At 57.3% G+C, this 15,100-nt stretch overlaps 3 protein-coding genes across 3 annotated transcripts; 2 read left to right on the top strand and 1 right to left on the bottom strand.

Moving 5' to 3' along the window:
• The first annotated feature begins 1,031 nt into the window (after positions 1 to 1,031).
• On the top strand, positions 1,032 to 3,409 carry QBC33DRAFT_125639 (uncharacterized protein). Its single transcript, XM_060422016.1, has 2 exons — positions 1,032 to 1,129; positions 1,210 to 3,409. The coding sequence occupies exon 2, from the start codon at positions 1,377 to 1,379 to the stop codon at positions 3,366 to 3,368; it is 1,992 nt and encodes a 663-aa protein (XP_060281836.1). The 5' UTR covers positions 1,032 to 1,129; positions 1,210 to 1,376; the 3' UTR covers positions 3,369 to 3,409.
• Positions 3,410 to 4,135: 726 nt separating this feature from the next.
• QBC33DRAFT_125779 (acyl-CoA ligase) lies at positions 4,136 to 10,418 on the bottom strand. The gene is made up of 2 exons (XM_060422017.1): positions 5,814 to 10,418; positions 4,136 to 5,688 (listed from the first exon to the last, which is right to left on the bottom strand). The coding sequence occupies exons 1-2, from the start codon at positions 10,289 to 10,291 to the stop codon at positions 4,611 to 4,613; spliced, it is 5,556 nt and encodes a 1,851-aa protein (XP_060281837.1). The 5' UTR covers positions 10,292 to 10,418; the 3' UTR covers positions 4,136 to 4,610.
• A 2,005-nt stretch (positions 10,419 to 12,423) lies between these two features.
• QBC33DRAFT_560545 (uncharacterized protein) lies at positions 12,424 to 14,361 on the top strand (the record flags this gene model as incomplete). Its single annotated transcript, XM_060430068.1, has 1 exon — positions 12,424 to 14,361. One exon carries the CDS (start codon positions 12,424 to 12,426, stop codon positions 14,359 to 14,361), a length of 1,938 nt encoding a protein of 645 aa, XP_060281838.1.
• Between the last annotated feature and the right edge of the window lie 739 nt (positions 14,362 to 15,100).

Below are 15,100 nucleotides of genomic sequence, written 5' to 3' on the forward strand. Positions count from 1 at the left end.
GACAGAGAGTCCGAGGGAACTCCGCAGTCAACCAAACCAGTTGCCTGGCCCACACCGCCTCAGCCTCTCAGGAGCTCCGTCACTTCGCGATTCGCTCTTAGGCAACGGTCGATGTGGGCCTTGGGCAACCCGTCACAGCGAGAACAGTGGGCAATCCCTGGCATTGGACGCCGCGTCACCGTATTGTCACGACAATGGCAACCTGCCAACAGCTTCTTGCAGCAATTCCTCGCCGGATCTCTTGCCAATTGGTTGCCCTAGGATAGAACGCGCATCACGAGTGGAAAAAGAAGTACGCCTGTAAACAAGCAAGAAATCAAGCAGGAAATCAATCAAGCAAGCAAACAAGCAAGCAATTGGGCAGGTGAAGTTAAGCGCTTGAAGAACAAACGTTTCATTTCCCCAATCGTCCTCCCCCCCTTTCCTTTCCTTTCTTTTCTTTCCTTTTCTCTTCCTAGTAAGTTTCTTGCTGTCAGAAGTGGGATGATGGGGGTTGCGTGACAGGGAGCCGGGACCCGCCCTGGTAACCGAGCAGGTACAGTACCTAGTGTACTTAGATCTCGGGTCAGGCCCAAGACAGTCTGCCGGAATGGAATACCATTGATTGGGGAGACGGAAAAATCTGTAGCTGTCGGATCAGGTAGCTACCCGATTTTATATGTGTATTAATGGCACAGATTTCTGGAACAAACGAACGAAAGCGTTTGCTTGGCTTGAGGATTATCAATTGCAGGTCCCGGGACCATGTACAGTACATACTGTCCATGCTAGCGGCGGAGTGCGAATCCGCCTGAGTGCTCTTACCCGTCCGAGGACCCGCCAAGAGTAAACATTAGGACCCCTGTCGTCCAATCCACAGCAGCAACTTTTTGGCCTGGCACAACATCCAAAAAGACATCTGTATCCTTCCACAGCCCTTCTCCACAGCTTGTCTCGCATTCAAAACCTTTGCGACGACGATATACTCGTCCAATCGTCAGATTGGGCAAGGCATTAATATTTCCGACTGCCAGTGCATCCGTGGGAGACACTGAACAACTACTTCATTAGAGCGTTTCTACTTTCGTTTGCTTTCTTGGCTTGCATTTGGCTCGGAGTTGGGTGTTTCTTTCTTCGCTTCCCCTGTGTGGTGAGTGCTGGGCCCGACTCGATTCCTCTCTCTCGATGAGCTTGTTCGGGACTTCCCCTGCTGACCTAGAAGCTCCGTAGCTTTCTCACGACTTGATGACCCTTTCTACCACCTTGGACATACCTCTAGACTTCGCTTCATGGAGGCATGCTGCCCCGCAAGAGGTTGACACAATCGACGCATACGGCGACAAACATCAAGGGAGTGAAGAGTCTCGGCGGAACCTCGCCGGCCGTTCGCTGCTGCAATGAGCCAACAACCACCACCTCCGCCCCCGCCCCCGCCTCATGGCGATAACCCCAAGACGACGTCAGGAGGGCCCAACCTTCCCAAAGGCAAATATGATATCTTCATAATACCAGAGCACTCTGCCGGTTCGGGGTTTCTGTACCTGCCATCTCTGAAGCCAAACATAAACAGCTTTGTCGCAGGGTTTGCCTGCGCCTTGGCGTGCGTGGTCGTGTTCCAAAGCATGGCGCCCGCATTGCAGACATGGTGGGCCAACTTCCAGGGCATGGGGAACATGGGCGTGTTCCTGCTCATGGTCGCGATAGGGATGGGAGCTTGGTCGCTCGGCAGGCAACAAGGAGATGGAGTCAATGGGGAAAGTCAAGGCAGAGGTGGCACCAGTGGTGGAGGACACGGCGGTGGCGGTACTGGCGGTTTCGGAGGTGCCAATGCCCATTCTTCCCCTCCACCAAACACCGGACCGCCCCCGAACCAACAGGCTCCGCCGCCGCCGCCGCCACCTCAGGGCGAGCCTCCTCGGACTGAGAGGCCAAAGTCATCATGGCAGCAGGCACCCCCACAGCCGGGCACAGCGCGGACAGAGACCCCGAAGAACTCGTGGGAGAAAGCAAGAGAGGAGACACGGAAGCGGGAGGAGGAACGCAAAGCCAAGGAGGCAGAACAAAAGCGAAAGGAAGAAACCGCCCGGCGCCTCAGGGAAATGAGGGAAAGGGAAGCGCGGGAGCGGGAGCAGAGGGAGAAGGAAAGCCGGGAACGGGCAGCCAAGGACCGGGAAAGGACCCAACAGGAAACTCGGGAGAGGGAACTGCGGGAAAAGGAGCTGAGAGAGAGGCTAGAGCGGGAGGCGAGGGAGAAGGTAGAGCGGGAGATGAGGGAGCGGCAAGAAAGGGAGCGGAAAGAACGAGAAGCTAAGGAAAGGGCGGAGCGGTTGCGGAAGGAGGAGGAAGAGGCTAAAATTCGTAAGGGAAGTACATACGCCTTCTCCTCGGTCGGGGAGAGGACCAGCATGTGGCCTAACGGCAGGCCACCCGCCGCGTCATCTCAACCTGCTTCCCCCGCGGGAGCCGGCAAAGCTGCATCCACCACAACGCCAAACGGTGCCAAGAGGCCACCGGCCCCGACAGCGAAGTCCACCGCAGGGACCGAAGAAGAGTATTCGTATCGACCGTACGACAGCCCCAGGAAGCCCGCCCATAAGAAGTCAGTCTCCGACTTTTCCGAAGCCTCGTGGACCCCGTCTCAGTCCACAGCCCGAACGACTCCGCCGCCCTCGATGCGGACCCCCTACACGACAAAGGATCCCGACAAGATCGTGATCAAGGCCGTCTATGGTTACATGAACCAGTTTGCAAAGACGCCGGCCTCGCAGCTCATCTCGGGGACCGGGACGGTGACGGATGGGTTAATCCTGCGCATCACGACCGAGGGCCTGTTCATCGACGACGATGTCCGCGGCGTGGCGCAGCGCGAGTGGGACGTGAAGGCTTGGACGCTCAAGCTCGTCGAGGTATGGTGCCCCACGCACACGTTGAATTCTGCTTCGAACAACCCCGGTGCGACTCCCACAAACCACCCGTTCTTCAAGACGATGCCCGGCACTCGCCGCGCCGCAGAGAGAGGTGCCCCGAAGACGCTCATCGGCGACGACGCCGATGAATACCTCGTGGATCTGCTGCGGGCGTGCAAGGACCGCTGTCGTCTTGGCCTGTGCTCCTCGTCCTCGTCCTCGTCCGCGCCGTCCGTGTCGGGAAGCTCTAACTCTCATAACAAGGCTGGGGAGTGGAAGGCCAAGGGGCTGCACCTGCTCCGCGCCACCATCCGCGACCAGGAGGGCAAGCGATACCTGTTCGTCCTGTCCGAGGAGGAGAGCTGGAAGGTCGCCGTCGGCCTCCAGCGCCTCAGGCGGGGCACCCAGATCCGCGCCCTGGGCGTCGCCGGCTTCAGCGGCTTGGACGCGAGGAATATGCTGGAGACGCTTGGTTGGGGCTGAAGAAAGCAAACTCCCCTCTCCTTCCCCCTCCCCTTTCCCTGATAAACCCCATACCCCACACCTTTTAAGCAAATATTTCTCTTAAATTTCGAATCCGGCTGGCTCGACTTTCGTTCTAGTACATAGACGGGTGGTAATCCCAACATCGACGTGTGTCAGGCACTTGTTGGAAAGAAGGTGTGTTGGAGTGGAGCGGGAGACTTGGGTTCGTGGAATTGGCCCTGCGAGTGTTGTTGATATACCAGACAGGACGTCTGCTGTTTGTTTGTCCGTGTTGTGTGGAGATGTCAACCGCTGGAATGGAATGAGGAGAGAGAGAGATTGGACAAGATTGCCCACCATGTCACATACTGCATAGCCCTGCCGGATCGATACCCCCCCCATTCCCTGCATATTGGCACATTCCAGAGACTCGTGTCGAAGTCAAAAATAGTCAAATACACTGAAGTACATGCTTTAACGTTATGTTCGCGGCCTGTAAATGGAGACTTGTCACTCTTTATCAAGTCCCGTCCCAGCACTCAATTGTATCCCGACCACAGAAGACCACAGAACTTGATTATGCTAGGGATCAATCAGCCCGTTCTCCCAGATGGTGAGAGAGGAGGTAGACAACATTCCGCCGCTAGTCCTTTTCTTCATTCCACGATCAGAGACAGTCACTAAAGTGCGACATTGTGTTCTAACGGGACGGGATGATGGACGGAATTGAGACATCCACAGCGACCATTGTCGTCTAGGAACGTAGGGCCGGGTTGGGTTCCTTTCAATCCGTATCACGGCCAAGCGAAATCGTCAAGAATCAATCTTCAAGCCAGCAACATCTCCTGTTTGTGCACGAGAGGGTAATGCAGTAAGGAGTAGTGATGGCAGCAATCATCGTACGCCTTAGTTCCAGTCAAGAAACAGTGATCAACTATCCTTCGAACGTGTAACATCTTATCTTATGGGGCTGAAGCACGATAATAAACTTAAAGCTCACTCACGCCTTAAACCGTACGATTAATACCACTAATGCCACCCAACAACAAGAGTAAAATCGGCATACCACGCCACAGATCTATCCAGAGATATCCAGTGCCCGTAAACAACGAAAAGGAAGCAAAACCGATCCTTTGAAGAAATAAGCTGATCCGATCCGATCCGATCCGGTCCCTTCCTTCCTACCAAGACGTGAATAGAAGAACCCTCCCTCCCCAACCACTTTCGACATGCCATGATCCATCCATAACGCGCGCCCTATCAGCTCTCCTCCTTCCTCCCCAGCGTCCCCGCAAGGTTCATGTACATGTTCGCCTCCTTCGCCCAGTCGTCGTCGTCGCCGGCGGCGGCCCCGAATCCGCCGCTCTGCCCGCCCCGCCCGCCCCCGCGCGGACTCACGGGTTCCCCCTCCCAGTCGTCGAGGGACTCGCGTCCGTCCACGCCCGGCAGCCGGATCTGCGGCGCCCGCTGCTGGTGCTGCTGCTGGTGCTGCTGCTGGTGCTGCTGGTGCTGGTGGTAGTGCTGTTGTTGCTGGTACTGGGGGCCCCGCCCGCGCGCGCTTCCTAGCTTGTCCGCCTCGTCGTGCAGGCTGAACCGTGCAAAGTCGGGCAGGTCGTTGTCGTACCGGCCGGGGGCGCCGTCATCGTTGTCGTCATCTTCGTCGTCGTCGTCGTCGTCGAAGCGCCGGGCACCGCCGCCGGCGCCGGGGCGGGCCTTGGTGGGGGTCTCGTCCTTATCGCCGCCCAGCCCGGGGGCCTGATGCTCCTCGTCGGCTGGCATCTCCACAGCCGTACCCACCGTCATCGGGTGCCGGCCCGCAGCTGCGGCTGCTGCTGCTGCGGCGGCGGCGTTCATGTCCAGCTGGTGCTCGAGCTCCCTCTGCTCCAGGATCCGCGGCGCGGGCTCCATGTTCCGCAGGCTGCTGCTGTTGGCGCCGCCCGGTCCCGGACCGCCGCCGCCGCCGCCGGCGGAACTCCTCACGCTGCCCAGGCTGGCGCGGTTCATGGAGGAGGAAGCCGCGGGTGGTTCGGCGTCGACGCCCGGGGCGGCGGTGCCCGATGTGCCGATGGGCATCAGCGACGGGTCCATGTCCTTGATGGCGAACTGCGCAATGGTGCGCATCTTGCGGCTGACCCAGCCGGCGAGGATCTTGGCGCGCTGCTTCTCGCCGAGGCGCGACCGCGGGAAGTCGCCCTTGCCGACAAAGGCCACGATGTCGACGACGATCTGGTGCTCGTTCAGGATCGCGTTGACGATGACGGGGGCGATGGAGGCCAGGTAGGCCTTCCGGGAGACTTCGACTACGACGACGACGAGGCCGCCCGCTTGGAAGACGGCGCTGCAGAGGATGTGGTTAGTGACTGATTAGACTATGTTGGAAGGTGAAGTGGTGCTAGTGCTGGAGGATTGGATTGGAGGAACCGAGGCGTCAAGTAAAATCAAATAGGAGAAGAAGAAACATACCAGCCATTGCGTACGATGTTGCGATGACACCGTTCGACCGAGTTTTCAATGTCCATAGGGAAGTGGTTCAGTCCATTGATCTCCAACGTGTCACCAATGCATCCCAGAACGAAGAGCACCTGCATATCGACCAGAGCACCGCCGGGTCCAATAGGCCTGCTCACGCTATGCAAGAAGCCCAGGTCTCCGGTCCTCACGTATCGGATGCTTGGGTCCTCGACTGTCCTGCCGTCGAACCGTTTCGCATCAAGCCAGTCCTTGGAGCCGTAGAATGCCTTGACACAGGCCTCCGAGTCCACCCAGATCTCGCCGTACTCTCCATCGTTGCAGAGCATGCAGTTCTCCGGGTTGACGATGGCGATCTGCGTGGAGACCGGGACCATGCCCGAATCCTGGATCAGGAGCGCCTTGGGGTCCGCCTCGGGGTCGATGGGCATCACAAGACCTCTCCGCAACGCCTTCGTGTCCAGCCAGAGCTCGATCGGCTCGATGCACATGTACGACCGAGAGGCGATCATGGGATTCAGAACATGCGAATAAACCGTGTTGATGGCTGTGCGGTCGAGACCCGTCGCGGCGAAATGGAGCCGCACTTTCTGGAAGACATCGACACGCGGGCGCCCCTCGGCCGTTATCATCATGTTCTTGAGCTCGTGCAGCGTGAACCCCTTCCCGAGCATGACAGACATTGCGTGGTCAAGCATCTGGGGCGTAGCATAGGTATCCTTTATCTTATAGCGGGATAGTATCAGGAACAGTGAGAGCGGATTCTGCGCGAACTCGACGGGCGAGATCAAGTACGTCGGGGTGCCGATGTAGATGCCCATCAGGCAGGTGTGGATGAATCCGAGGCCTGTTGTGCTCCTCACGCAGCCCAGGACTGGACGCGAGCTGGTCATCTGGCAGGTTTCTTTCTGGACCTTGCACATGGCTAGGATGGTGTCGTGGCCAAGCTGGACGGCAACTCTGCGCTGGTCCGGTGTCCAATAAATCCAAATGACAACCGGATATCCTGGCTGCACCCAGGCGGGATCCATGGAGATGCCCAGATCTCTCAAACCATTGTTCTGCTTCGGGGGTTTCGACGTGTTGTAGACGCTGGGTATCTGGACCTTGAGAACCTGAGCGGTCTGTTTGATGTGTTGGGAGACTGGCTTCTGTTTCAGGAGGTGGTCGACGTCTTGGTTGACTAGGACCGCCCTGACGCCGTAGTCGGCTATCAGATGAAGGAAAGCTGGCACGTCCTCCGATAGACGGTTCTGATCTATGGGCGCTATTGGGATCACGATGGCGCCAAGGTTGATGCAAGCGTGCGTGGCGAAGACGTAGTCCTCCGAGTGGGTGTACATGAGGACAAGATGGTCGCCGGCCCTGATCTTCACCTTGTTCTTCAGATAGAGCGCCACGGCTGCGACCTTCATGTCGAACTTCTTCCATGTGACGCCTTTGCCTTCCTTTCCTCGGCCGTCGACGGTGCAGTAGGATAGCTCCTCGGGCTGTCGAGCCACCCTCCACTGGATGAGATCGGTGATGCTCGAGAAGTTGTTGAGGGGAGTGGATGTCCTGTCGTCGATGACCACTTCCCGCCGGTCAATGCCCGAGTACTGCTTGTCGGCTCCCGCCAGAATGTCTGCCCGGGAATTCGATGCCACGTCGGACCAAACGCCGCCGGCAGGATCGACGCCAATAGGGAGGTTCAGCACAGCATGCTCGACTGCAAACTTGACATGCACGCAGGGAAGATTCCCGAGATCGAACTCTCTGCGACAGAGCATGTTGCCAATCTCCCTCCGCCCGTTCTTCAGCACCCTGGGCAGCGCATTGGGAGCAGTGATCATGACGCAGTACACGCGGAGATGATGCTCCTGTATCAGTACCTCCATGCACCTCTCGGCTAGCGCGTCGAGGAGCACCGTGTCCAGCTGCCTGGGCAGTCCACCCGACGTTATCGGCGCAGTGGAAGCAGCCTGGGATTCCAAGACCACAATCGGCAAGTGTTCCTCGTTAACAAAGACGTCAAAGGCCGAGCAATCGAATATCTTCGGGACGTTCCGCATGATGCTCGCGACGAGGTGCTGGACAAAGAAGTAACGGTGCTCGGCAACCTCGTGGCCATGCTCCACCCATTCGACCTTTTGCCGGATACGATCTTCGTAAAGGCCGAGGACGAAGACCTTCCCCTCGATGATGGTGCCGAGGAGGCCTGTCCGCAGAAACTCGGGCTCGACGGCCGTTGGAGTCGGCTCGCCGGGATCGAACTTGTAGGGCCGCGCGTGGAATATTTGCTCCGTGTGTTTGGGCAATGCCCAGAACCCACCGGACAAGGATGGGGAGTCGACCCAGAGCTCGCCTATCGAGTGAGGTGAGGCCAGCAGGCCGGTCTCAGGGTCTACGACCGCGAGCGTGGCGTCTGGGATGGGGTAACCGAAGGCGCCTACTCGAACCGTGCCCACCTCGCTCCCTGCCTTCTTCCGGGCTTCTTCTCCTATTGCTACGACGACCACGTCGCTGCTCTTCAGGGCCTCCCTGTCAAGAAGAACCTCGCTCAGCTCGGTCTTAGCGCGCTGTTCTGTGGTGGTAGCTGTCACTCCGAGGAGACTTCCAAAAGCATTGGCCGCAGCGGGCTTCTCTTCCTTTTCTTTCTCCTTCTCCTTTTCCCTCTCCCTCTCTTTCCCACTTTCGGAACTGGCTTCGGACCCAATGTCGAGCTTCAAGGGACAGCCCATCCTTTCCTCGCCACCTAGCCAATCGCGTATGCTAATGACCATCCCTCCATGTTCCGGGAGACAGAGCATGGGCGCGACCACTTCTCTGGCGCGGGGGTTCCGCAGCGGACGTAGCCACCGGTCAGCCAGGACCTCGTGGAACTCCCCATCGACGGTCAAGGTGTCGATAAGGCAGAGTTTCACGGTCTGAAAGTTGGGCTCCATGCCCTTCTTGTAGTTCCGGGTCGTCATGGGGTCTTGCTGGTAATTGTAGGCTGCCCGTTTCAGGCCTGGATAGTCGGCCACCATGAGGGTTGCCTTGTATTTCGTGATCAGATGGGCGTAGAGCCCGGGGACATCGACGGCTTTGCTCTCCAACCAGACAGTCGTGTGTCCACCGTAGACGTTGAGCAGCACCCCCAAGATCATCCCTATGCCTTGTCGCGGGTCGAGGTATGATAGCAGTATCTCGCTGCTCGAGCTACCCCCGAGCAGCCGCCCGTTTTTGTCTCGTAGAGTCGTGTTGTTGAAGGTGTCTGGCGGGCCATTCCCGGGCACGGTTGTGACGATGGCGCTGAGGCAGGCCATCTGATGCATGATCGTCCGGTGGCTAAGAACGACTCCTCGAAGGTCGCCGGTCGGTGCCCGAGAGAACTCGATATAAGCCAGATCCGGCACCGACAAGGGCGGCACGTCATCTTTCCGTTTCGGGTGGAAGCTGCCAAACTCGTTGGTCTTCCACCACTCAACCCCCTTCGGCCAATTCAGCTTCTGGGTCGTTATATCGCGCTGGAATGCCTTTAGGTTGTTGTCCGTGGTTAAAGCGAGATGCGCCTGCGTCGAGGTGAGGATCAAGTTCAGCTTCTTGTAATCTTGAAGCTCGTTGATGGGCACCGCGACTACCCCGGCAATAAAGCAACCGAGCAGCGCAATAGCAAAGTCGATAATCTCCGTATCACGATAGATGAGTGCCACGCGGTCTCCACGGTACAACGAGCTTTTGTCTCGTATGACTTGGGCAACCTTCTCGGCGCGCGAAGCCAACTTATCCCACGTAATGGAGGCGATTTCCTTGCCTCGGTTGTCCAGAACCCAGTACGCCGGAAGCTTGGCCGTTGTCCGACCCCGGTGCCTCAGGACAGCGGCAATGTTGTCGAACCTGGACATGGGCGTATTCCCGTCGTGGGGATCGTAAATTGCGAAGGGGACGTCCCGAGGCTCGAGGGGCATCTGGTACTCTAACGCGTCCGGCGGTGGAAGGTCGTTTGCGGTGAGCATCGGCGGCGGCACAGCGACGGTCGGCGAGAATGCATCGCCGGCAGAGTATCTCTGAGGGCCACCGTACTCATTGGGGCCCATCTGGTCGTAGGCCTGCTGGCCGGCAAAGTCGGAGAAGTAGGCCTGTGAATCTAGTAATGTCCCACTCCTGCTATCGTACATATTCTGGGGCGGGTCGGCATAGCCGCCATGCCCTTGCTGCTCTGGATTGAAAACATAGTCCCCCGAGACCATTGTCCCCGATCGCGTCGAAGTATCGTTCTGTTGGCCAGGGGCGAGGAATAGCGAGTCATGTTGACGCAGAGACGGGCGGCCATCGGCCATTGGGCCCCCGGGCGCCAGTAATGAGGCCGGATGGTGATCGGGCTGGCCATAGGAGGATTGTGGCCGGTACTCGGTCGGCGAGGAAATTGAAGCAGGCGAGTAAGGGCTTCCGTGGCCCGAGGAGTTGGCGTTTAAAGCCGCGAGCGACGCCGCACGGTGGCCATCACCCATAGGGAAGGATGACCTGTCTGGCGGTTGGATTCGAAGGCCAGCACCCTTTGGTTTGGCGGGAGGGCCGCTCAGTCCGTAGGCAGAGAGAAGTTGAGTCCGCCGCTTCTGATATCTGCAAACCCACACAAGTTAGCAGACGAGAGGTCTCGGTGTCGGGGAGGTACAACGGGTACGGCAGGGGTTTGGATGGACGGTTGGTCGGAAAAGCAAAAGCATTCGGGGTCTTGCGCACCCTTTCTCTGTGATATCGCCCTCCTGTGAATATCAATTGCTAGTTAGCGGACACGGCGAACGTGAACACGGCAGGGAGGAAAACGAGGAGCAAGTGCGCACCTCGAGCTCCCTCTGCAGCTCTTCGAGCTTCTCCTGCAGTTCGGGGCTTAGATCAGCCATCGTGAGGGCCGTGAGCAGCTGCGCATGTGCCTATTGCCTGTTCCTGTGCCTGGAAGGGGAGCCAGCTCTGCTAAACGGCGAGGGCCCGTAGTGTCGGGCGTATGTGGTCTCTGGCTCCCTGTTGGAACAACCGGGAAATTCTGGAGGCGGGGCGGGGTTCCGACGACACCGTGGAGTCTCCTTAGCCTTCGTCCGTATTTGAGGTCTGGGATTCCGTATGGATTGATTAGTTAAACGCCCGTACATCCTGGCAAAGAGATTGAAGAGGGAGCATGCTGTACCTACCTGGTCGTAGCGAGAGGAAAAATAATAGTTGACCAAAACAAACTGCTTCGGTCAGTAGACCTGGTTCGATGCTATCTCGAGACAGGGTAGCAGGGAGCATTTATTGATCAGAAACCTGATACCTGATGTCACAACCGCCGACTTGTCGTAGCGAACTGCCCGGACTGTCAACCGGCTAAACTTGGTGGGTAGGGAGGTACAGATTCAGGTACCTAGGGTCCTGACGTAGGGACCTGTGTGTATTCCGTACCTTGGAGGTACCGTCCAATACCAGCGCAGCCAGATATTGGACCCTTGCCCCGTTGCACCCGTGCACCCGTGCACCCATGATTCCCTGCGCGACCTCTGGTGGGGCCCGAGCTTTTCAACTGCGGTGCAAGAATTTTCCGTCCTCCGTTCCACCGCACGAACAAAACCCAGATTTCTCTTCCTTCTGGCCCTCCTTCTCCCTTTTGTCTCGACTCTCAATATCTTCTGGAGATCTTTGTCTACAATTGGAGTTGCAGCCGGGCAATTTCAACCCTCGGTTGATCTGCCCGATGTGCTAGCGGACCTACATATCGTCATGCTCTATATTGAACTGCGTCCACCTCTAAATCATGATCCAGGGGCTATTGGATGCTGCGAGAGGGCATGCAATTTGTTTGGATAGATCGGTCCAGTCGATCAGATGATTAATCACCCAAGGTAGGTCGGGGAGATACGCAAATGGACGTAGCATTGAGCATATGGTAAGTCATCTATGCATCTGCTACTATCCTCTTACACTACCTGCCTACCTTCACATGATGAGACCATACGCATCATATCACAGACCTGTTCTGAACTCCCATGTTGATAACGTGCTTTTATTCTACTGATCACCCTTTACAACCCGTATCGCCTCTGCTATAGCCGTTTTGATACTCGATGCTGACTCGATCGAAGCAGGAACTCTCACGGAAGTGCCAATGCATCTCTTTGCCATTGACAACCTACAGTGCTCTACTCTGTGGTGTTTTTCTTTTCCTTCCCCCTTTGCTCCATTGGGCTTTCTTCCTAATTCCTGTACACCAGATAGACGCGAGTTACAATTAGAGCTGTAGTAGTGGCAACTTGATTGTTCTCAAAATAGATTTCTGGCTTTTGTTCCCAACAAGGAACCCGTTCAAATACAATTCCCCTCTTGAGTGAACAAGGGACTCGTTCAAACACAATGCCTCCGTCCCTCGAGCGAGTATCGAATCAATCCGACCTCTTTGTCAACCTCTTCTGCCTATAAATATACTAGAGGCCCCCATCACGACCAGATGCTTTCTTTCGGTCAGACATTGCAACTGCGACACACTCAACCCGAGCTCCAAGGATACCTTCCTGTCCTACACTGACCTACATCTCCCATCTCCCCGATGGCGGATCAAAAAAGCAGCTTCGGCGCCGCGGAAGGTTTTTCCAATTTCGGACTGCCCTCCGCCATGGGACGCAACGGCGGGTGGGGTAACTCAAGTGCGGACGGCGGCGGCGGCTTGCGTTCCAGTCTGTTTGGCTCAGACAGTAACATAGATTTTCAGGAAATCTTCGGCGAGATGGATAAGGCGGCGACAACGTCAACTCCTGCAGATGACACCGCTGGCAGCCTGGCGCTACCAAAGGTATCACTTCCCTCAGAGACGCAAGCCCAGGTCTCGAGCTACAACCCGCAATTTCCAGTGCAGGTCACTGCAAATCCCCTACATCAGACTCAGTCATCAGCTGGATTTGGTGGTCCTCATCATCTTCAGGGACTTCAGGGTTATTTGACCGATCTCACTTTCTCTCCTCCCGCTCCCACACTCCCTCTCCCTCCGGCCGGCAATCATACCCATGCCCAGCAGCAGCAATTAACCCAGCCCTTGTACCCCGCCAACACCGCAAGGAGCAACTTGGGATATGCCCTCCCGGTCCACACGCCAGCCCTCCCCTCGTACCCAGCTAGTAGTCTGGTACCACGCTGGACCGACGGGGAACTTCATTACATACCGTGCATCAGCCACAAGAGGGAGAGGAAGCGCTCGATAACCAACGATCCGGCAAAATTCTACGAAGCCCTGCCGAGGGTCCCCCCGAGCTGGGGCCTGAATCCGAGGACGAAGAAGAACAACCTGTTCCGATATACCGAAAAGGGCGAGCTGGAGCTCGGCAAGAAGTACGACACCAAGCAGCTTCTGCAGTTCATCAGGACGCCCGAGAGGGCAGACGGGCGCCTGATTCTGTGGGTGCAGACCCCTCCGGCGCAGTTCACCCACCGGTACCCGGCAGCCAAGCTCTCGAGCCACTGCCGGTGGGAGGGGTGCCCCATGAAGACTAATACGATCCTCAAGGGCCACTGGCGGGTGGCCTTCGACGAAAACGCGGACGAGACGGGCGAGAGGTTCGACCCCTTCCACAACGCCGGCTACGTGCACCTGTACTGCCTGGAGCAGATTACGGATCTCATCGAACTGTTCATGGACCCCACGGTCGACATCCGGCCCGACCTGCGCCGCATGGCCAAGGAGGAGCGGAACCCCATGTCACTGATCCGGCACCACCAGGAGCTGGTGGCGGTCCTCGATCAGTGGATCCTCGACCAGACAAAGAGGCACAGGGAGTGGGACGGAGAAGGTACCCGCAAGCTGAAGGGGGACGATTTCCTCTGCAGGCGCCTGACCAGGGCGTACCTCGAGCTCGAGACCTCGGGCCGTTCCAAGTTCAGGGAACTGCGCGGGGGCATCCACATGGGGAAGTACATGGGCGATCTCAGCCAGTACGCGATGCTTCGGGAGCGACGGGTCGAGTCGAGGAGGGACATCAAGGAGGAGGATTCCGACGGCGACCAGCAACCATCGGAGCCCCCGGCAAAGGCCAAATCTCGCGGGAGGCCAAAGACTCGGGTTCTCCAGAACTACGGCAAGGACCCGGAAGAGGAGGAAGCAGACCCGGATGAGAGTTCGGTGAGAGTGCGCAGGACGTCGTCAGTGATCGAGACGACGGCAGCAGACTGGAACTACCCGCCGAAGACGCCCCGCCGGCAAGGACAGGATACCCGGAAGCGCGGCAGGGAAGAGGAGGAAGGGGACGAGGGTCTTGTACTCCTGCCGAACTCCCCCAAGCGGCGCAGACTATCGGTGGCGGCTAAGGGACGGGAGGGGCCCCAGGTCGAGACCGCGGGCGGTCTCGGTGACCTTCATAGGCTTGTCTCCCGGGCGGGGCCGGTTACGCGGAAGCAGAGCCAGGCTCTGAATATCTACCTCGGCAAATTGGCTTCTGGTGAGAGCAGAGATACTGGTCGGATGGTCCAGATGATCCAGGAGCTCCCGTTCTGGAAGAGGCGTGAGGTGCAGAAGATTGTTATGAAGCAGGAGGATATTGGGAGAAGGGTTGGGTCGATTTAGTGGTTTGGGGTTTGAGGTTTGAGTGGGGGGGTTTCGGTGTCAATCTAGGAAAGGAAACTTGAAACTGCATTTATTTTCTTTCTATTCTTTTTGGGGTCTTTCATTCCAGTTGCCTTTCTTTCTTCCATGTTTCGCCATGGCTTCATGTTGGCGAAAGACGGCCTTAGGCGTCTCTTATTTTCTACAGACAAGAGTCAGAAATCAAATCCTAGAAGGATGGTCATATCCAAGATACTACCTATGCAATAATACATGTCAATAAGCGAGGTCGAGATCCCCAAACGCATGCAGCCTCCAGCGTCGCGTCCCGGATTTCTGACCTCGATGCCGGCGGGCGGGGCGCAGGCTAAAATGTTGCATCTTTAGCTCCTGCATCACAGCGGCAAAGCCGACAGGACTCGAAAGCCAATGACTGTGGGTCTCTCCGCCTTCCAGCTGTCAGGGACCAATCTTGAGCCGTGTTGCCTCATCTGAGCTGGGATCAGAGCTGGAGATGAATTGGAGGCTGGAGTAAACAGGGAGATGGCATGGACGGAGGAGCCGAAGCTAGAAGCAGCTGCCCCCAAAGGACACATACAATATGATAATAACAGAGTCGGTGCCTAGATGCCTCATTGTAAGTTGGTGTGTAGTTGCTAGTTAGCAGTCACATCACAAGCTGAAAGAGAAAGAGAACCTAGGTAGGAGTAGGCGCAGCGGATTGATAAACGTTCGATCGCCCCCGACGCTCCTTCCTTTT

Source organism: Phialemonium atrogriseum (assembly GCF_030411735.1).
Source record: "Phialemonium atrogriseum strain 8032-3 unplaced genomic scaffold QBC33scaffold_18, whole genome shotgun sequence".
Taxonomy (NCBI): domain Eukaryota; kingdom Fungi; phylum Ascomycota; class Sordariomycetes; order Cephalothecales; family Cephalothecaceae; genus Phialemonium; species Phialemonium atrogriseum.

Coding starts and splice junctions, on each gene's coding strand:
- QBC33DRAFT_125639 (XM_060422016.1), top strand. CDS start 1,377: ATGAGCCAACAACCACCACCTCCGCCCCCGCCCCCGCCTCATGGCGAT.
- QBC33DRAFT_125779 (XM_060422017.1), bottom strand. CDS start 10,291: ATGGGTGATGGCCACCGTGCGGCGTCGCTCGCGGCTTTAAACGCCAAC. Junction 5,689..5,813: donor AACATCGTACGCAATGGCTG/GTATGTTTCTTC, acceptor CATCCTCTGCAG/CGCCGTCTTCCAAGCGGGCG.